The sequence below is a fragment of the Myxocyprinus asiaticus genome, chromosome 24 (assembly GCF_019703515.2).
Source record: "Myxocyprinus asiaticus isolate MX2 ecotype Aquarium Trade chromosome 24, UBuf_Myxa_2, whole genome shotgun sequence".
Taxonomy (NCBI): Eukaryota; Metazoa; Chordata; class Actinopteri; order Cypriniformes; family Catostomidae; genus Myxocyprinus; species Myxocyprinus asiaticus.
In genome coordinates this window covers 32,821,931-32,844,803 of record NC_059367.1, presented here as the reverse complement: position 1 = coordinate 32,844,803, position 22,873 = coordinate 32,821,931, and the positions used below count along the sequence as shown (strand labels likewise).

General features: G+C 38.4%; 2 protein-coding genes across 6 annotated transcripts in view; one reads left to right on the top strand and one right to left on the bottom strand.

The window, feature by feature from the left end:
• Window positions 1–6,581, top strand: part of LOC127415086 (transmembrane protein 132C) — a 52,278-nt gene extending 45,697 nt beyond the window's left edge. For both annotated transcript variants that reach the window (XM_051653631.1, XM_051653632.1), the window contains exons 7-9: window positions 1,524–1,788; window positions 1,877–2,068; window positions 4,049–6,581. In XM_051653631.1, the coding sequence (XP_051509591.1) occupies window positions 1,524–1,788; window positions 1,877–2,068; window positions 4,049–5,461 (1,870 nt within the window). In that variant the 3' untranslated portion in view covers window positions 5,462–6,581. The remainder of the gene's footprint in view (window positions 1–1,523; window positions 1,789–1,876; window positions 2,069–4,048) is intronic.
• glt1d1 (glycosyltransferase 1 domain containing 1) overlaps window positions 6,242–22,873 on the bottom strand; it is a 53,404-nt gene continuing 36,772 nt past the window's right edge. The window contains exons 9-14 of one of the 4 annotated variants that reach the window (XR_007892906.1): window positions 19,655–19,698; window positions 18,723–18,843; window positions 17,015–17,113; window positions 10,461–10,497; window positions 10,276–10,346; window positions 7,268–7,413 (exon numbers count right to left, since the gene is read on the bottom strand). Coding sequence is in view for 3 of the 4 variants with exons in the window: in XM_051653654.1 (XP_051509614.1) it covers window positions 7,267–7,413; window positions 17,015–17,113; window positions 18,723–18,843; window positions 19,655–19,698 (411 nt within the window). In the remaining variant the exon portion in view is untranslated. Of the gene's footprint in view, window positions 7,414–10,275; window positions 10,347–10,425; window positions 10,498–17,014; window positions 17,114–18,722; window positions 18,844–19,654; window positions 19,699–22,873 lie in introns of all 4 variants that reach the window. The other 3 variants (XM_051653655.1, XM_051653654.1, XM_051653653.1) reach the window with 3 other exon arrangements.

The following is a 22,873-nucleotide window of genomic DNA, read 5'->3' as shown; positions in this document are numbered from 1 at the left end:
GATTCAATAATCCGTGTAAAATACAGGGGATAAAACGAATACAGTCAAGACATGAGATGTAGACAAGCGGAAAAAAAGAAAAGGAAGAAAAAAGAGAGATACGGGTGTGGGCGGTAAAATATACACAGTTGAAACAGTAGAAAAGTGGAATAAAACAAAGCACGTGGTAAAATGACAAATGTTAAAACGATGAACGTATAAGAATAAGCAATGCTATGCAGGCTAGCAAGCTACAAACACAGACTCGTGAGCTGGAACAACAACAGTGAGGCGGGGACAGTGTCAGTCAGTCTCAGGAGGTTAAACAACATATGCATAATATGCATAATCTGACTTTGACCAAATTCATGTAAACCAGGTCACTGTTGTTATGCGTGGGGTATAAAGGAGTTTGTGCACTGAAATAAGCCTGCATTGCTACTACCAGTTTGTTGAATAAGGAAAAATAAAGTATGTGAAAGTTTGGCTTTTGCTGAATGTTCGGAAAAACACAAAGAACTGATCAAAGAAGACTGGTTTGTCTGGAGATACCATGTTTTGAAAACCAAATTAACGGTTTCATTATTTAGCACTTGCTAATCAAACTCCCAAATTAAAGATTTAATGAGCTGTGTCATTGCTAATAATAATCATGAAAACTAATCATGATATGATTGTCTCCGATTGTTAATAAACATTGAGGGTCTGTAATACCCTATTTTACACAGATGAACACATCATTAGACAAAAGCAATAATTAAACAATAGAAAAATTATTGCATTGATTGCAAGGATGGATTATAGTCCTGTGAAACCTCAGAGCCTAGCCTCTTTGGTGGTCACCTCTTGTTGAATTTCGGTTTGTGCGAGAAGTTATATTACAATTTTTTACATAAATCAAGTCGCAGTTGCGAGATATACAGTACCATGACTAGTATAAAACCTCAAAGCTGCAACAAGGTGTTCAGAAGGCACTGTTAATGCTAAGGAGGTGTGGGGAACAGATAACATCTTGTGCCATCAGTCACTGCCACACATTCAAGTGCCGTTTGTCTATCTAACTATGTATATCAATTTTACACTTGCAGTGACTTGTTTTGGGGTGTTTGGGCCATTGTAGGCCTGTCAGATGTGGCACTGGCCCCACTGACCCAGTCCATAATCCATCCTTGAGATCTTTGGAGGAAAATAAAACATATTTGTTTTTTAAGCATTGCCATGATCATAAATGGTTAAGAGTGGGAACATCATAACCGGATAAAAACGTGTACAAATTGTCAGTCCATTTTCAGACAGGATCAGGCGGATTATGCATAGTGAAAAAATTATGAATAAGATTGTGCAAGGTTATGAGATGACTCCTACTATGTTTAATACTATTGCATAATAGATTGCATGGGGCAGAAACATCCCCTCATTAAAGTGTGATCCAATCAAGTCAGTGTCGAGTCAGTGTTTGACACTATTATGTTTATATGAGGGTTTTTGCATTTTTCTTGTAAGGTATTTTCAATACCTTTGTATTTTGATTATGTTCCTAACAGCAAACCAGGATGGAACAGTGAGGAAGACAGTAAGGGTAGGGGCTGTATGCTGCAGTTTCAGCATGCTCTGGTTCGAGTCCTGACCCACTTTGTGGCAGAGCAGTCACACCCTCAGGAGCCACAGGCCTTTTTCCTGAGCTCTGACTGGCAGGTGGATGTGACCAAGCTTGTGCGTTACTTTCTGAAGGTGGACGACCCTAACATTGCCCGTCTGCAGGCAGGCAGGGTGCTTTCAGGACAAGATGTGGGCATCACATCAATAAAGGTAAAATTAAATTTGGCCTAAATACAAGATAACCATAGTGGATCTCATGAAGGGAATACTTGTTAACCAGGTGTCTTCCTTTTTTCAGGTGCTTTCCCCTCTGTCAGATGCTGTTCTGGCAGAAAAGACAGTGAAGGTTTTGGATGATAGAGTGACCATCACTGAACTGGGGCTTCAGTTGGTCAGTGGCCTCACTCTCAGCCTTAAGCTCAGCACAGGGAGTAACCGAGTCATTAGTGCTACTGCGACCACACAGGAAGTGCTCAACTATCCCAAACAGGTAATTTATCATACAACCACACAAGATGACATATAATAATATTAGTCCCAAAATATTCAACATGACTGGATGCCAACACACTAGAGTTAAGAATGCTGTGAATCCATTGATTTCAGCGGGGATATTGCATCAGAAAGACTTAGATAAATGTGAGGATCATGAGACCAAAAGTTGAGAAATTTACTGTAACACTGTGACATAGGCATCCGTTAACCAATGAAAATATCAGAGGTGAAATCAGTTGTGCTATCAAAAATCCAAGTACCTGTATTCCTGCTTGATTTTTTTAATTGAACCTCGAAATGCTTCTTACACATTCGTTGTGTGCCTACACACTAGTTTGTGTTGTAGAACACTTGTGAATCCAATGATTTTCAATGGGGATGGTCTGACAGAAGGAGGTGGAGGAAAAACGCAAGGTTTTTTTGAATGTGATGCACCATCGTGACCAATGGTGGAGAGAATTTTAACTTTCTCTGTAACACACTCTGATCCGAGAAGCGAGGTCTGCTGTGTTATTTGTAAGCCAATTTGATAAATACACTATATTGCCAAAAGTATTCGCTCATCTGCCTTTAGACGCATATGAACTTAAGTGACATCCCATTCTTAATCCATAGGGTTTAATATGACGTCGGCCCACCCTTTGCAGCTATAACAGCTTCAACTCTTCTGGGAAGGCTTTCCACAAGGTTTAGGAGTGTGTTTATGGGAATTTTTGACCATTCTTCCAGAAGCACATTTGTGAGGTCAGACACTGATGTTGGATGAGAAGGCCTGGCTCGCAGTCTTCGCTCTAATTCATCCCAAAGGTGCTCTATCGGGTTGAGGTCAGGACTCTGTGCAGGCCAGCCAAGTTCTTCCACACCAAACTCACTCATCCATGTCTTTATGGACCTTGCTTTGTGCACTGGTGCACAGTCATGTTGGAACAGGAAGGGGCCATCCCCAAACTGTTCCCACAAAGTTGGGAGCATGGAATTGTCCAAAATCTCTTGGTATGCTGAAGCATTCAGAGTTCCTTTCACTGTAACTAAGGGGCCAAGCCCAGCTCCTGAAAAACAACCCCACACCATAATCCCCCCTCCACCAAACTTCACAGTTGGCACAATGCAGTCAGACAAGTACTGTTCTCCTGGCAACCGCCAAACCCAGACTCGTCCATCAGATTGCCAGATGGAGAAGCGTGATTCGTCACTCCAGAGAACGCGGCTCCACTGCTCTAGAGTCCAGTGGCAGCGTGCTTTACACCACCGCATCCGACACTTTGCATTGCACTTGGTGATGTATGGCTTGGATGCAGCTGCTCGGCCATGGAAACCCATTCCATGAAGCTCTCTACGCACTGTTCTTGAGCTAATCTGAAGGCCACATGACCTTTGGAGGTCTGTAGCGATTGACTCTGCAGAAAGTTGGCGACCTCTGCGCACTATGCGCCTCAGCATCCGCTGACCCCGCTCTGTCATTTTACGTGGCCTACCACTTTGTGGCTGAGTTGCTGTCATTCCCAATCGCTTCCACTTTGTTATAATACCACTGACAGTTGATTGTGGAATATTTAGTAGCGAGGAAATTTCACGACTGGACTTGTTGCACAGGTGGCATCCTATCACAGTACCACGCTGGAATTCACTGAGCTCCTGAGAGCGGCCCATTCTTTCACAAATGTTTGTAGAAGCAGTCTGCATGCCTAGGTGCTTCGTTTTATACACCTTTGGCCATGGAAGTGATTGGAACACCTGAATTAAATTATTTGGATGGGTGAGCGAATACTTTTGGCAATATAGTGTATATTCTATTTTTATTTCAAACTGACAAAGCTCTTTCCACACCCTCAAAAAGCATCTTATGCATTCCTATCAGTCAAATGCACCCTCAGAGCTTTCTCTAGTATGCAACTGTCCTAAACTGTGGAAGAGTCCAACCATATACAAACTCGGACATTCCAAGAAACTTATTCAGTCTATTCTCTTGTTTCAGGAGGCAGTGCTGAGCTCTTGGCTTCAATTTAGTGATGGCTCCCTCACCCCTCTGGAAATTTATGACCCTACTCACTACCGCCTGGTTATGACATCACTGGATGAGGGCGTGATCGCCGTAAAGGACTCAACTTTCACTGTTGTGGCAGAAGGTGAAGGCCAAGGAGCGCTGGTGAGAGCCGAGATGACCATTTGTGAGGTCTGTCAAAAATCCAAGCGCAAAAGCACTTTAGCTGTGGGCAGTGGCAGCTTAACGGTGAAGTTCCAGACAAACATTAGACGCACTGAAAACAGTAGCATCAACAATAATGGCATCAACAGCAATACAAACACCACTGGAAGCAGCTCAGGCAGCACAGGACCATTTGCTGGTGTCACAGGGACAGATATCAGTGGTGAACTTGGTGCTGAAGGAGAGGAATTGGACACTAAGAAGAGGCTGCAGCAGCCAGAACAGTTTCCAAGCAGTAGTTCAGAGTCTGAGAAAGAGGAAAGTGCCTTGATGAAGATAACCACCACTACCAAGTCGACAACACGAGACTCAACTGCTGGCAGCATTGCAAATGATTTGGGAATGGGACGTGCTAATGATGCCTCGGCTGGAGTCAGTAAACCAGGGAACATTTTAAACAGTGAAAATGTCTTTAGTACGGGTAAAGCAGGTAGCGATGGTGGCACTGGAATTTCTTGGAATAGTAATGAGTTTCCTGAGGGTTCAATGTTAAGCACTGGAAAAGCTTCTGGGAACTTAGTGAACTACAATAACTACCCTCCACAAGTGGAAATCCCCAATCAGGAGGCAAAAAACAATGACTATGGAGATGAGGATGATGGTATTGAGGGGCCACTATCAAATCGGCCTCTTACAGACTTGGAAATTGGGATGTATGCTTTATTAGGTGTCTTCTGCTTGGCGATCATCGTATTTATGGTAAACTGTGTGTCATACTTAGTTAAATTTCGGCACAAGCAGACTCCCGCACAAGTTTCCGAGCACACTGGTCATCGACATGACTGGGTATGGCTGGGAACTGATGATGAGCTAGTTATGAATGTCACTGGAAGCCCATTAAAGCAGGATGCTCACAACACTGCTGTAATTGACATTGGACCGAGTACAGAACCTTGTGGAACTCTCACTCAGAGGACCTCCTGCCAAGTGTCTTCAGTGTCAACTGACTCTAGTGTTGGGTGTGTAGGAACCCTTAGAGCAAAACCAGTCAGAAGTGAGTCCTTACACTCACCCACTAGTAAGAGGAAGAGGGTCCAGTTCACTACCTTCACGTCCTTGGATCGACAAAATTCTCCCAAAACATTACCCCAAGAGAACTGTAATGGCATTAACTGGGTGGGCAAGGATGACAAATACACGGCACCTGAGGTGTCAGCTGCTGAGTCGTTGGAACTACTGTGATTGCTGGCACAAATGCAGCCTAAATTATGCACCCATAGAATACATCTCTCTAAGGTTACCTGAATGCCTTCTTTCTTCGGGATAAAGTTGTTCTGTTGATCTGTGCTACAGAGCACACAGGATTAAGGTCAAGATAATCAGTACGACTTCATGGTTCTCATACGGTCAAGGTTGTAACTTATTTTCTTTGTAGGTTTAGGCCTACAAAATGTAATCTGCCTAGATTACTGAGCATGTTAAAAGAGGGAGAACACACGTCTTTTTTTCCCCTTTTTTTCCCTTTTTAACAATACCGCACACAAACCACCTTAAGGCGGATGGCCAAGTCCACTTTTCTTCTTCCTTGATGAGTTTTCATTTGGGGAATTTAACAAGATTTCAAAAAAGAAAGATTTAAAAGAAAATTGTCAATCTTTTTGGCTAAAACCAAACACTCGGATTGCACACTAAGGAACTATAATTTTAAATTTACTGTAAGAACACTGTAAGAAGTCACAATCTTCTATTTGTTTGTTACTTCATCATTCCATGTTTTTATACAAAAGCACATGTGATTACTGTATAGATAAAAGTTAACTTTGTTTAAAGATATTTTACCAACCTGCATTTGTATATACAGTCCAATTTTAATTGTTTTCCATTAAAAAGACAAAATATAAGGCCATGTGTTTATTAGTTTGTGCTGTGATGCAGAAACCATTAGATTTCATTTGATTAGAAATGAATGGCGGATTTCTATCTTTTATAATCTTTAATCTTTCAATATTTAAATTGCATAAAGCAATATTGGCATGACAGGCTTTCATATTGGTAAAAGCTCTTGAGGTAAAAACGTGGAGACAAGTGAAAATGGATAGCACTTTTTACAGACATACGCAGTGCATTAACATTTACATTTCAGTTCAACGAGGTGTTATTATAAGGCTTTGTGTTTTGCACTATGGTAGAGATTATGATCTTGATGACTCGTCAGTTCCCAAATCGCCCCTATTTAGGATTAAAACGGTGACTTTTGTGTTAGAATCACTTACTGTAACTGTTAGAACACCACCACCACTGTTTATGTGACTATGCTTTGAAAAGTAAACCTTTAGAAATTCAGCTTTCAGCTTTTTTTTTTACCACTCAAAAGTTCATATTTTGTCTCTATAGTTAATAAACACAACTAGCTTTACAATATCACAAATTCAAAAGGTGTTATATACAGATGTTTATATTTCATTCAATTGTGCCATTTATAAAATTCAAAGAAATGCAGGTACAGTCATAGAAAGTATGTTAAAATTAAAATACTACAGTCTTAGCTAAACATAACCTTCAACAGAATAAATATTTTCTAATGTAATTTATAGCAAAACCTCAAAAAACACAAATCTTTTGACCTCAACCCCTAAATAAAGATGCTTCCAGGGATAAATACAAAATTCAATGCAGAGCAAAAGTGTCCTGCAGAACAATCTTATGTTTCATTTATGGTAAAAACAGCAACATTGTTCCTCATCTGGGCTAATGAAAAATATGCTTTTTCATGGAATCAAAGGTTCAAACTGTACCAAACAAAATGGCAATTATTCATGGTGTAAAACCCACAATATATTTTATATTATATATATATATATAAGAGTTGTTTTGTTTTATGTATCCTATTCCATACACAAAGGCCACCATTATCTTGGCAGTCTTTGCAGAGGCTTGCATTTTCAAATAAAATTGGTTTGCCTACTCATAATCTTTATAAAGTAAGAGCATAAAGCTCTCATCAAAGTTGTAAAAATCTTGAGACAAACAATGATCCCATGGCACCGTCAATGAAGAGTCTCTACTAGCTGTTGGTATGCTGCTCTCTCCTTCATTGGGTTGTGACATGATGCAATGTAATTCTTTCCATTTCGCACCAATCTATCCTGGAGCATGTGATCATCCAGAAGTTTTTTGGACATGCTTACAAATTCCTGTGGAAACAAGAACATTGTACTGTATGTTAATGGCTGAAGGTTTTTTTAATTTCCTGTAGCTCCTTACTCTAGGGATATGGTTGTTGGATTTACATTTGATTTATGCGACTGCGATGTACTTAAAACATCCTTCCAAAGTTGCCAAATGCTCACACATTTCTGAAATGGAGGGTCACATTCTGACAGCTGCAATACTCATTTATACTCTGACATCTCCAATTAATTGTGCCAGCTGTCAAATCTCAATGTGCTGTGCCAGTTAACTTCCTCTGAATCATGACTATTGCACACTTTCGTACTGAGTCCAAGTCTAAATGTCTAAAAATAGAGACACACAAACTAGGAAATAGTGTGTCTTTTTATAGTCCCCAAAACACCAGATGTATTCTCAAGATCAGGAGGATAAATTGGAAAATATTGAGAATTAAACCTAGTGTGTAGGGCTTCCTGTAGAGGGCTTCTAATGGGACTACAAATAAGCCCAAATGGTCCCATTATGACCATACCAGCACAGTGATTTTGGATAGACAGTTGATATCAGAGCTGATTGGATTTTTGTGCTCTGTCTTGAGAAGGGCCAGATTTTCACATTTTAAATGTCTTAGATTTAAAAAGATACCATCAGAATACTCATAGGGGAGATCAATTTGAATAGAAAAAAAAAATATTATCCAATGTTAAAGAATCTCTGTGTGACACTTATCGTGAATAAATGGCACAGTGAGCAAAACTGCTGTTAATAAATAGGCTTGATTTCTCACTTAGAAGCAGGTATGCTGGTCTTTGTCTATTAAAATAATAAAACCTATATAAAACACCTATAATGAATCAGTAAATACTTAATCACCACTTTTTAAATTTTTTAAAAGGATAATATATTTTTATATATTTTTTAAAATAAAATTGTTCTATATCTTAAAAAAAAACAAACAAATAAATTCATTGCACAAGTTCATTGCACTGACAACATTATAATGTTGTCACAGTGCAATTAACTCTTTTATCTTTTAAAGATACAGGACAATTTTGTTTATTTAATAAACATATAATAATAAACATATCAAAGTGAAAATAACATGTAAAACAATTCTGAACAATTATTATTATTTTTTATTTTTTTTATTTCTCCCCTTCTTCTCCCCAGTATGGAATGCCCAATTCCCAATGCACTCTAAGTCCTCGTGGTGGCGTAGTGACTTGCCTCAATCCGGGTGGCAGAGCACGAATCTCAGTTGCCTCCACGTCTGAGACCGTCAACCCGTGCATCTCATCACGTGGCCCGTTGAGCGTGTTACCACGCAGACATAGTGCGTGTGGAGGCTTCACGCCATCCACCACGGCATCCACGCAGAACTCACCACGCGCCCCACTGAGAGCAAACCACATTAAAGCGACCACGAGGATGTTACCCCATGTGACTCTACCCTCCCTATCAACCGGGCCAATTTGGTTGCTTAGGAGACCTGGCTGGAGTCACTCAGCACGCCCTGGGATTTGAACTCGCGAACTCCAGGGGTGGTAGTCAGCATCTTTACTCACTGAGCTACCCTGGCCCCCAATTCTGAACAATTATTAAAAATTTAAATTAAACCAATAAAATAAGTGAACAGCCCACTTAGAGTAACCATTACAAACTTGCTCAACCAATCACCTTTCAGATCACATACCTGGCTATTTGGCCTATACCTGACATCAATTGTAGAGGTTTAGATTACATAAGAATAAAACAGGCTGTTCTGTGAGGACTCCATTACTAGTAGTGCTAATGGTAATTAATTCAAGAATTCACCAAGGTTGGAAAGGTGCTTTCAAAAGGGCTCTGGGATAAAATTGTGGAAAGGCACAGGTTAGGAGAAAGGTAAAAGATTTCAAAGATTTTACTATCCCTCTGAGTACTGTTCAGAGCATTATTAAAGAATAGTTCACCCAAAAATGACAATTTGCTGATAATTTACTCACCCTCAGGCCATCCAAGATGCATATGACCTTCTTTCTTCATCAGAACAGGATTTAAGATTTTTAGTAAAGTATCTCAGGTTTGTAGCTTCATCAAATATAAGTGAATGGACACCAACTTTTGATGGTCCAAAAAGCTAATTTAAGCAGCATCACAGTAATCCACACGACTCCAGTCAATTAAATAATGTCTTCTAAGGTTAAACGATACGTTTGTGTGAAAAACAAATTGCTAATTAAAATGTTTTTAACTTTAAATCGGCAGCTCTCTGTAGCTTTTTGACTTGGCCTAACTCTCGCGTGAAGTATGTTCCTCTGTGGTAAACAGAGCGGAACATCTGAATTCTCGCGTGAACGTGCCAACGTGATGACGTCACATGATAGCGATGTGAGGCATTCAGTGTTTACAGGAAGTGATATTTTAAAGTTAATAAAGTTTTAATTAGCGATTAGTTTTTCACACAAACTTATCGATTCACTTCAGAAGCCATTACTTGATCGGCCAGAGTCGTGTGGATTACTTTGATGCTGACTAAGTGTGCGTTTTGGACCGTCAAAAATCGGTGTCCATTCACTTGCATTGGATGAAGCTAAAAACCTGGGATACTTTCCTAAAAACCTTAAATCCTGTTCTGATGAAGAAAGAAGGTCATATACATCTTGGATGGCCTGAGGGTGAGTAAATTATCAGCAAATTTTCATTTTTGGGTGAACTATTCCTTTAAGAAATGGAAAGCGCATGGCACCACTAAAACCTTGCCTAGATTGAGCCGTTCCTTCAAACTGTATGACCGTGCCAGGAGGACATTGATCAGGGAAGCCATCTCTTCAGCAGAGATTGGGCTGAATTGAATTGGGTCAAGATTGAAGGGAAAATGGATGCTGCCATGTACACCCAAATACCTGAGGAAAAGCTGTGGGCCTCTGCTCGACAACTGAAGACATGTGGTTCACCTTTCAGCACGACAATGACCCTAAACACACCGGCAAAAAAACAATGCAGTGGCTTAAGGACAGGAAGGTCAAAGTCCTGACCTAAATCAAAAAGAAAACCTGTGGAAGGACTTGAATAGAGCAGTCCATCTCACCCCCCAATTTGACTGAACTGGAACAATTCTGCAATATCTGCAAAAAAGAACAATTCGGCAAAAATTAATGGGCAAATATCCCCCAATCTAGATGCACAAAGCTATTACAGACATATCCAAACAGACTGATGGCTGTCATTAAAGCAAAAGCTAGCCTACGAAGTTTTAAATCCAGGGGTATGATCACTTTTCAAACCTTGTTATTCTAGTTTTTCACCTTTTATACATTTTTGGAACTGTTGCTGTTTTTCCATTACTTGAATGTTGTAAGACAAAAATGTTAAATATTTTTTTTAATGGGTTTTGATTTCAGGCTGTAAAAAAAAAAAAAGAAAAAAAGTGACTGTTCCAAAGGGGTATAATGACTTTATCTAGGCACGGTATATACTGATGAGTCTAAACATTATGACCACCTGCCTAATATGCTGATGGTCCTCTGCGTGCCACCAAAACAACGGCAACCTGCCGAGGCATGGACTCTACAAGACCCCTGAAGGTGTCCTGTGATACCGGGCACCAAGACATTAGCAGCAGATCCTTCAAATCCTGTAAGTTGCAAGGTGGAGCCGCCATGGATAAGACTTGTTGGTCCAGCACATCCCACAGATGCTCAATCGGATTGAGATCTGGGGAATTTGGAGGCCAAGGCAACACCTTGAACTCTTCATCATGTTCCTCAAACCATTCCCAAAAAATTTGTGCAGTGTGGCAGGGCGCATTATCCTGCTGAAAGAGGCCACTGCCATCAGGGAATACCATTGCCATGAAGGGGTGTACCTGGTCTGCAACGATGTTCAGGTAGGTGGCACGTATCAAATTGACGTCCTCATGAATTACTGGACCAAGTGTTTCCCAGCAGAACATTGCTCAGAGCATCACACTCCCACCGGCTTGTCGTCTTCCCACAGTGCATCCTGGTACCATCACTTCCCCAGGTAAACAGCACACATGTAAACAGCCATCCATGTGATGTAAAAGAAAATGGGACTCATCGGACCAGGTGACCTTCTTCCACTGCTCCAAAGTCCAGTTACAATGCTCGCGTGCCTGTTGTAGACATTTTCGACGGTGGACATGGGTCACCATGGGCACTCTGACCGGTCTGCGGCTACACAGCCCCATATGCAGCAGGGTGCGATGCACTGTGTGTTGTGACACATTCCTCTCTTTACCATCATTAAAATTTTGAATGACTTGTGCCACAGTAGACCTTCTATCGGTTTGGACCAGAAAGGATAGCCTTCGTTGCCCTCGTGCATCGATTAGCCTTGGGTGCCCAACACCCTTCCACCGGTTTATGGTTTGTCCCTCCTCAGACCACTGTTGTTAGGTACTCACCACTGCTGACCGGGAGCACCCCACAAGCCTTGCTGTTTCAGAGATGCTCCGACCTAGTCATCTGGCCATAAAAATTTGGCCCTTGTCAAAGTCGCTCAGGTCTTTACTTCTACCCATTTTTCCTGCATTCAACACGTTGATTACGAGAACGGATTGTTCGCTTACCATCTAATCCACCCAGACATTGACATGTGGCTTTGTAAGGAGATGATCAACATTATTCTGTTTTGGCTCATCAGTGTATATTCTGTATTTATTGAAACTAAGCAGAAAAACAATTAGTTCTGGACTACCACAACATTAGGAAGAGCCTGAAGTTTATTTTTAACAAGGTTCTTGATCATTTCAGTCTGATCTTAACAGTTTATGTGGCACATTTTAGCGCACATTGTTTTGTGAGCCTGTTGAAAAACAGCAAAGAGGCTGTTTTTGAAGGATAGGGCAGTGCAAACTATATGGAAATAATAAGTGCTATTATTCATTCATATGCAAAGAGGACATTTACACAGAAATTTGAAACGTAAAATTTTAAAGGTGGAAAATGGCTGTGGAAAAAATAATTGACAAAACCTAACTTTTAATGTCCTTATTTGTGTTTTCCACATAGATGAGACCAAAAGGCCACAATTTACAGAGTGGCCACATCTTCATCACAAGCGCATGTGTGAGACTGCCTCCTTTCAACCTAACTTAAAAGACCCTCAGCTCCCAGTGACCCAGTGATTTGCTCTTATCCACACTCTTATCTCATGCTGATGTGAAAAGCAGGGTACAACCCTCTCTTTTAGCTCAGCAGGAGACCAGAAACCAAGAGAAAAAGGCAAGTGAAACAGCTTTTGTGTCATATGAAAGAGTTGTCCACAACGAGAGGCCTCTGCCCTTGACACAATACCATGATGAAATCAGAGTGCAAATGGCTGCATTTGTTGGAGACGTGGCCAAGTGTGTAGTGCAAGTACATTTTATCCATGTAGCAACCTGCTGGTTCATTGTATTTAGCAGGAGATTGAAGATCTTATACAAGATCTAGTGCTGAGGCAGGCCAAAACACTTTCTTTATTATAACAGGAGCTAAAAGACAGCCCATTGGAATATTTTGCTGCATTCTGCAGTCAAATATTTTTGTATAATGGCTGCTGTCCTGTATAATTGACCATTGCTCCTGGCAACCAATCTCCTACATAGCTATGCTAGTTTCATGTCTCTCGTGTCACTCCGCAGTCTCTTTTCTCTTACATACTAGAAATAATTTAAACTCAGATCAATATTTCATGTCCATATATGTGATTATTTGGTATTCATAATGCACAGTCAGCTGCTTATTGGCACATACAGTATTAAACCCATTCAGGGTGATACAAGAGCATCCCATCTGGGTTTATTTTTGCAATAATGGCTGGCTAACGGTAGTGGAGAGTGTTAACCAAAGGGGAACAGGCTCCCTCAGAGAGCCTGGTTTCCCCCAAGATTATTTTTCTCCATAAAATAACATGTTATGGAGTTTTGTGTTCCTTACGTGGGTGGGAGTGTTTGCACTATCTGTGGGTGTATGCGTGCAAACTATGGGTGTATTGTATGTAAGCGATGTGGCGCAAAGCACAATTTGCTATTTTCTTGAGAAATATGTCATTGTGCTATGACTTTTCAAAAGCACGTCTGTTTGCAGTGTAGTCTAAATTCAGTTCCTGCATTTGCAGTTTGGAGATTCCACCAGCAGGTGGTAATAAAGTTCATGTCCAAACTCTGAAAATTTTTTGGAACATCAAATTATGTCCATGACGATCACTGATCTCAAATATTTATGAGATTTGTATTAAACTATCTTTAGGTCATGGTTTATTTTTCAGTTAATATTATTGTTTATATTTACTGTTATATATATATTTATTGTTTGTATTTAAGACCAATTTTTTATTAGTATGTGTCCACTTGTTGTCGTAGAGTGATTTTTAAATCATCGCAAAAGGGGCCGGTGGAAGAAGCAGGTTGGAAGAGTAAAATGTTTGGATTTTGTATGATTTTTTTTTTACTACTTCCTTATTAGAATTATATTTTCATTTAGTTTGAAGTGTAATTTGAATTTAGAAATATTTTCAATTTTCAATAAATTAATTACATTTTTCAAAATCGACCGGTATAAGTGAATTGTGTGCCGATTCAATCACTGTTAATTCTAGCCATGATTTGTGTGTCAGTAGATGGAAATTATTAATAATACTTACATTCTGTATAATTTAACGAAGCGTAAATCCAAATCCTGACGAAAACCACATTTTCCATGTGTATAACAGGAGTGTGTCACCGTCATAGAAATATGCCTGATATTCAGCAGTAAGTCCATATTTCTATTCTTCTAATTCATTGCATACAGTCCATTTCCACTATCAACTTCTTATGAATGTGCTGTCTTTGTTTATATCACTGGTGCTTGACAGGGAATGAACTATATAACAGGGCATAGAAGGTGCTGGAGAAGAACCTCAGAATTAAATTGCACTTGACCCAGCCCATTAGCGCTTTGTGCGCGCAATGTCATCAAACTCACTTGCGCTTAGACTTTGTGCATGCTTGCACGAAAATACCTCAATTTCCTGGCCACGGCCACTGACTTTGCATTTATGACTTATGGCATACCACTTGGTGCTCTTAAAATAGGGCCTGTGTGCTGTGAAAAGCACTAAACAAATAAAAATAACTTGACAGTACACTTACTTACATTAAGTCATTTAGTGAACCACAAAGAAAACCATGAAAGACCAGGTTATTATCTTTTAAGCCTTAACAAGTAGGTCGATGGACTTTATATTGTTGAGTAGTCTTAAACCTCTAATTTAGCTACTTTAAGCCAGAGGTAAAGGCTTAGCACAGCACACAGATGTGACTCATGCTGTACATGGTTAAAGTCATCAGATGACACTAAGAAATTGCTGTGTAAAAATCTTGTATACTTATTTTATTTATTTAGTTAATTTATAACAGAAGAAATTTGAACAGTTATTGGACTTCAAACATATGCATACTGATATTGATATTGATATTTAATCTATTAGTAGTTGATTCAGAGAGTCTATGAACTTTTTCTTTATTAACATCAATATTTTAGATTCAAATTTTTATGAATGCATAAGGGAAAGTGCATATCTTAGGTCTTGTGACTGCTTAACACAGGGCCGGCGCTGACCAAATTGATGCCCTACAGAGAACTCCGTGATTGTTGGTGTTCTGCGACTGCTATCGGGTCCATGAACAACGTGTAACGTGTGAGGAAGGGCAGCTGGTGAAGTTTCTGGTGCCAACCCAGGGTAAGATGGTGCCCACCTAGGGAGTAGGTGCCCTACGCCACCTACGCAGACTGCCTAATATGCGTATAGTGAGGAGGCGGTACTGGCTTAACATTTCTTTTAAGTTTTCCTTTTAATGTTTATGCCACGTATGCCAATTAATCTGTTTAAGTTTGAAACCTCCATTTTCAGTTTCCTAATGTCATTGTTTTCCAAAATATCCAAACTACAAACACTCCTTACCTGTGGTGAAATCTTTGTAACACAGCCTCTTGTGGCTTCATGCTTTAACGAATTGGTAAAACACTGTTTAAAATCATTTTAGACCGTGTATAGCTTGTCACTGCAGGATATGTCAATATTCCTGAAGTGTTTAATGTCAACTACCCCTATATTTGATTTTTAAATTATCACTGGCTTAAATCACTGAGAAATCCATTGGGACAACTAAATGCACTTCATAAAGCAGTGACAGGAATCGGTTGCATTTAAACCTCAAAAGAACATCATGTAAAGTACATACTGTTGCAGCAGCAATGAGGTGGGTTGAAAAGTAGCACAATAACCTACTGATCAATACTCTACAGTGAAGAGAGGCTTGTACTTGCACTTCGTCATGCAACACGTCTTTAAATTAGGGGTCAAAGCTTAGCCAGGGTCACAGGCGTATAGAGGGAGATAGAGTAGCATACAGTATGTCCACATGGCCACAATGACATGCCTTGCATACATACATCACCACTTTCTTATACATCCCTTAGAGACTGAGATTTCAAATGTTTAATCTGCTTTTACTTTTATTACATATGAGATAAGCTGATAAATAGATGGTTGAAAATTCCTGCGAGGAGCAGATTGGTTTAGAGATAGAAGTTTGACCCCTTAAGCTGGCTTGAGCTCCTATCAGCCATTTAGCATGACAGTACAATGAATGCTAAGTCTGTCTGTTCCCCCTAAAGACCAAAACATGTTACAGCTTAGTTATCAGCAGATAGAGGCAGTGATAAGAAGAGTCATTTTAAAGCCAACATTAGCCTCTCTTTATACAGTTCAATTATTTAAATTTTTCAAATGTTCACTTTGTTTCTTGAGAGAACATTTGATCCTTTTTTGCCTACATTTTTGCTGAATGGTTAATTTTACACTACAGTTCAGTAAATGGATCTTGAAGCACTGTCTAAAATCTTTCTAGTGAGTAAGTAGTTGATGTGGAATGTCCTGTGATGACATGCTATGCTCCATCTAAAACTATTTTAAACAGCCTTTTGCTAATTCATTTAGAATTGTTACGCATGCAGTTTTTAAGACCATATTAATTGACAGACTACATTGAAAATCTGTCCTTTTGCACATACATATACATGTAACATTTGACCTAAAATCTGCCTAAAATAATTGTACCTAAATTCTCTGGAAAAAAGAAAAATAAAAAAAACGTAATGGACATGTTAAAAAGGAAAATTCTGTCATCATTTACTTACCTTCATTTTGTTCCAGTAAAACCTGCATGCCTTTCCTTTTTTCCATGGAACACACCAGAAAATGTTAGACAGTATGTTAATCTCAGTCACCATTCACTTTTATTGCATATTTTTCTATTCATTGAAAGTAAATGGTGACTGAGGCTGTTATTCTGCTTAACTTCCATGTTCCACAGATGAAAGAAAGTCCAAAATGGTTTTGGAGCAACAGGAATGAGCTATCCCTTTAATAGAAACCTTGAAAATCACAAACTTGAATTTCACCACTATGTTGTTGATTCACCTTCTTTATCTAGGGACTCTATTTTCTGTCCTAATAATATTCACTGCTTCTTCCTCTAAATATGGACAAAAAACATCTTTACAGAAATGTTTCTAGGCAAAAACACAGTGTTACAATTTCATTGTATAGAATTAAGCTCTTTATAATAATCCTAACATTTTTAAATCTTACCTGAGGGGTGGAATACAGCAGCCCTGTGACCTCATGCTGGACTATTGCAGTATTTCCAGGAATATCCTTTGCTAAAACAGGCAAACCTAAATCCATTGCCTAAAGACATCAGATAGCAATACATTAACACTATGTGGCCTTGTGGATGTTGCATTTACATGAATGCATTTGGCAGATGCTTTAATCCAAAGTGATTTAAAAGTGCATTCAAGGTATTCATTTGATAGGTAGCCTATCTGGATTCCCAGGGAAACAAACTCATGGCTGGTGCTATGCTCTACCTGTTAAAGGAATATTCCGGGTTCAATACAAGATTGACAGCATTTGTGGCATAATGATGATTACCACATAAAATGATTTTGACTCCTCCCTCCTTTAAAATAAGAAGCAAAAATCGAGGTTACAGTGAGGCACTTACAGTGGAAAGTGCTTACATTAATTCTTCTGTTAAAACTTGTGTATTATTTGAGCTGTAAAGTTGTTTAAATCATCATTTTTACAGTCATTTTAGGGTTTAAGGGCTTGTTGAGATTACATTGCTATAAATTGTCTATAACTTTACATAGAAAAGGTTAGTAAGTGATTTAATCACACTAAAATCATGTTAACACGCATATTGTTTGTCTTGACGCCAGACTTTTGAAACAGTGAGTATTTTAACATTTACGGATTGGCCCCATTCACTTCCATTGTAAGTGCAAGATTTTTGCTTTTTTTAAATAAAAGGAGGGGCAAGTCAAAATGAATTTTTGTGGTTATCAATACTATGCCACAAATGCTGTCGATTGAGCTTAACTTGTACTGAACCCGGAATATTCCTTTAAGCTACAGGAACAGTCATTGCAAACAAGCAATTAAGTAACATGAGCTAATTGACTGCAGTCATAGTGCTTTTTATTTTTATTTTGAAGCTCTTTTAATGTATAACACCATTTTTACTTCAATTATGTCAAGATAATATGGCCGTTTTAATCTAGGCTTGTTCACATACAGTATGATAAAAGATGTGGAGCTATGAAGGAAAATATGATAAGAGCTACTTAGCACTTTAATCCCACTGCGGGATGAATTAATCTGGTCAGTTTGAAAACAGATTAACTACAGATGCGGCCTTTGATAATGCGCGTCAAAGGGAAACAGATCCTGCAATTTCACACGGTGTGATGCGACATTAGGCGGTACAAGAGAGACATGATCAGTTTCAATAATGATTCAGTTCTACAATATGGCAAAAAGCCACCTCCAAGTGTTCTGATTGGCTACAACATATGGCGCACGATTGGATTTTGTTTTCCACAGAGCCTAGAGCTGTCACACAGACATGAGAGTGTTATTTTTCAGGACACCTATTTTAGTGATCTGTCAGGTATTAGGGACATTTTACATCATGTCCTAACCAGAAAATGAGATAAAAACTTCTTAATGTAATACTATAAATCATCAAAAATGGAAACTTTTGCCCTAACCTGCCACAACCTTGAAAAGTGATGAGCAACAGCATCGCTTGTCAATCGCTTAGTTTTTACTTCTGTGACATCACACTCGTTGGTCCTGCCCTCGCGTCAGGTGGTTCTTCGACTCCACGTCATGCATTTAAAATCGTTTAATGCACAACTAACCATGAATTAACCCTTTCTTATAATAGACACCTGGCTAAATTCAAACCCATAATTACATCTTCAGTTTATAGGTTACAGATATTACAAACCTCTAAGATGGCAGCAGACATTCCTTCTGAGAGAGAAGAGTTGACCAGGGCAAATGACTTCTGCATGGCGGCATGCAACTCTTCCTGACTCAATTCAGCCGCCAGGAACACTCCAACAGACCTACACTCACACAACAATAAAAAATATAAAATATCTTAGAACCAGAAAGTATCCTAGACATTCCAAAATTAAAAAAAGGGAATGGAATTTAAAGAGTACTGGAATGATTAATGAGAACAATTTAAACAAGCACACAAATGTGTATAAATGAGTATACAGTACTGTGAAAAAGTTTTAGGCACTTGTGAAAAATGTTGCATAGTGAGGATGTCTTCAAAAATAATGCCATAAATAGTTTTCATTTATCAATTAACATCATACAAGTCCAGTAAACATAAAAAAGCTAAATCAATATTCAGTGTGACCACCTTTGCCTTTAAAACAGCAGATAGGAGCAGTGGTGGTTCAGTGGTTAAGGCTCTGGGTTACTGATCAGAAGGTCAGTGGTTCAACCCCCAGTACTGCCAAGATGCCACTGCTGGGGTGCCGTATCATGGCTGACCCTGCACTCTGACCCCAGCTTAGCTGGGATATGTGAAAAAAAGGATTTCACTGTATATGTGCAAATGTATAATGTGTGATAAATAAAGAAAATTGTTAGTTATTATTAATTAATGATAGGATGTTCCAAGCTTCTTGGAGAATTTACCACTGTTCTTCTATCTATTTAGGTTGTCTCAGTTGCTTCTGTCTCTTCATGTAATCATGTGAAACATCTTAAGTGCCTAAACCTTTTGCACAGTACTGTATGTGGGTCTGCAGTGATAGTAATAAGGGACTGAGACTTTGAAGATCGAGTAGCAGGGAGTAAAGTATGGAGATGAAAGTAAAGAAGAGCAGATTAAGGGAACAAGAAAATTATGTTCATTACCTCTTGACACTTTCCTCAACCTCTGCGGTAAACACTGGATCTATCTAAAACGAGACATCATACAACTATTATAGACAACTAAAAAACTTTTTTATTTTTATTTATTCTCATGTTGTTCCAAACTGTTGTTCCTTTCAATAGAACACAAAAGGAGAAAGAATTGTTACATGGATCTTTCCATAAAAATCACATTGACCACATTTTTGTCAGGCTACAAAAAAAAAAAAAAAAACACCATGAAAGTATCATAAAAGTGATATGGCTTCATAAGACTAGGAATATAGCACAAAAGTCATATGGACTACATTTATCATACTTTTATGGTGCTTTTTTTGGTGTTTTGTTGTACTTTTTAGGGCTTGACAGACATGGTCACTATTTCCATTGTATGGAAAGAGCTTTTGTGTTCCATAGAACAATAACAGCATACAGGTTTGGAACAACATGAGGGTGAGTAAATAATGACAGTATTGTCATTATAGGTTAACTATTGCTTTAAGCCTCATGTTGTGTTCTGAACATTCTGACCCGAAGAGAATTTTCTTTTGCCTGAAAATGCTTGTTAATGTTATCCTATTGGAAAGAAAGATTCTATTGGAGAGGGGTCATTGTGGGGCAAAGACAGTTCTAGTGTGTGTGTTTGTGTGTGGTAATGTTGAATGGCTGAATGGATGTTGGATGCAGTTCAGGGTAGGATAAAGTTCATCTGTGAAAAAGAAAGCGTGTAATACTTCCACTTACAATGGAAGTGAATGGAGCCAATTATTGGAGGGTTTAAATGCAGAAATGTGAAGCTTATAATTTTACAAAAGCACTTACAGTAATTATTTTGTTAAAACTTGTGTATTATTTGACCTGTATAGTTGTTTAATAGTTGTTTTTATGGTCATTTTAGGCTTTTAGAGTTTACAACATTGCGTCATCATGGCAACAAAGTTAAAATTGGATATAACTACACAGAAAAGGTTAGTAAGTGATTTTATCACACTAAAATCATGTTAACACACATTGATTATGGATTGTTTATGGTTTGGACCTCATTCACTTCCACTGTAAATGCCTCACTGTAACCCAGATTTTTGCTTTTTTTTTTGTTTAAAAGTAGGTACGAGTCTAAATTAATTTTTGTGGTAATCAACAGTTTGCCACAAATATATGAAATAATGCATATATTGAATTCAGTAATGATGAGTATAACTGATCAATACTGCTTGGAAGACATTGCAGTAACAATCCTCTCACTTATGCAATAAAAGACTGTAGCAACATAGCAATTTACATTTGTTTTAGTTCACATTTTATCACATGAGGAACTAGAGGTCATGTGCTATAAAAGAAATATGAACCGGCCCTTATGAAAAGTGACTTTAGGTCAGGCTGTGATGAGAAATTCGATGTCTTTTAGTTATTATCCAAAAATTCTAGTGGCTTATCTATGTTTATAAGCAATAAAGAGCACAAATCCCAAGTTGCTTTTTTCCCTCTTGCTCTTTTTTTATGCTTCTCATCTACTTTGTAAAATGCTGTCAGTAATACCAAATCATGACCTGTGGACAAGACAACGTTTCATACTGATCATAAATTCCTACATGGCCAGTTGTCCAGCGGGGGAAAAAAACGCATTTGAAAATCCCATAGATTTTCTGAGATTAGGGTCAGGGTGGGGATGTTGTACAATCTGATTCATTACGATGAAGGGCTTTGCATGTATTAGCTGGCTGGGACGGCTGTAGCAGCCGCAACACATGCAATTTAGGTCAAAGATGATAAGGGCGTGTGAGCGTGGCAGAGCCTCTGAACAAATCCTGTTTGTTTTTATTCCAGTATCTGCCTATTCATTTTGTCAGAGTGAAATGTGATATTTGATGCACATTTGAATCCAATACCGATAGTACTTTTTTTTGATTATTGGTCAACTAAAGCTTTTGGCAAAGACGAAACCAGACGATCAGCTTTTGGGACAGGAAATGCCATTTAATCGCCCAAAGGAGTAGAATATGTAAGGTCAAGTATTATACGCAAGTGCAATTTAGAAAAATAAAGCCAAATGATATTTATATTAAATTTTAAATGACATTTTTTTTTTTTTTTTTTAAAGAGGTCACATTTATGTACATAGCTGTACATTAAAGCATATGAGTTCTTGAAATCCAGTTTGTTTGAAATCCAGCAGTTGTCTTGGACTTATACCTAGAAGTGTGGATACAGCATCTGTTACCAATGATATTGTAAAAATGCACTATTCATACATTTATTTATTATTTTATTCCATGAATGAATGTGTCCAATAATAGCGGGGATACTGAGATAAAGTCAAAAAGTCAAAGTATTTGGCTGGTCATGTGATAACATGAACAATACCATGAGGCAACCCGCTCCAAGTAAAATAAAATCTAAAAACAGCTTTTATTTTAATATTAATATGACTTGTTAATATCTTGTGCGTATATTGACTTAATATCTTGTGAGTATACATTTTAAACATATTTTTCATATTCTATTCTGTTTTAAGAGGCAAACCCTTTTTAACCTCACGAGACCTGAGTGTGACTGCTGTGTGCATTTTCCATTTCCCTTACTGATTTGTAAGTAGTATCACCTAATAAACAAGCAAAAAATAAATAAAATAAAAAATTATAATAATAATAATAATTCTTGAGCAAATAATTTTCCTACAAATTGATGGCAACATATGTGGACAGGGGGACTAAGTTGTGAAATTTTAAATAATACCAAGCTATAGAAAGTCTGATTTTTTTTTTCATCAAATTGTTTATTATGTTTCCAGGAGTGTTGGTTATTCATGTTTTTGAGACGACATTACAGCTGATTTTCTGTAAAGCTGAATAAATAATTCTGATTCAAATGGCCAGCATTATCCAATCACTGCCAACCACGTTAAACTAAAATTATACATTATAAATTCTGAATCTATGTACTGATTACCATTGTCCCATATCTGCCGAACATATTGAGTGGTCCAAACATCATCTGCAGCCTGAATCTGATTTTTTGGTTGGATTTTAGGAGTGAATGGACTTAACTGCATAGAAAACTATAGGATGTCCCTTGCTCCCCATTTAGTGGTGACTTAACCTCCAGTGTGCTGTCTGTCTGCACTGGTCTCAGAACAGTTCGAAATGTTATTTTATTATTTCATCCTAAAACCATATAAAGCCTCTGAAAGACATTTTTTTCAGCTATTCACAATGTGAAAAT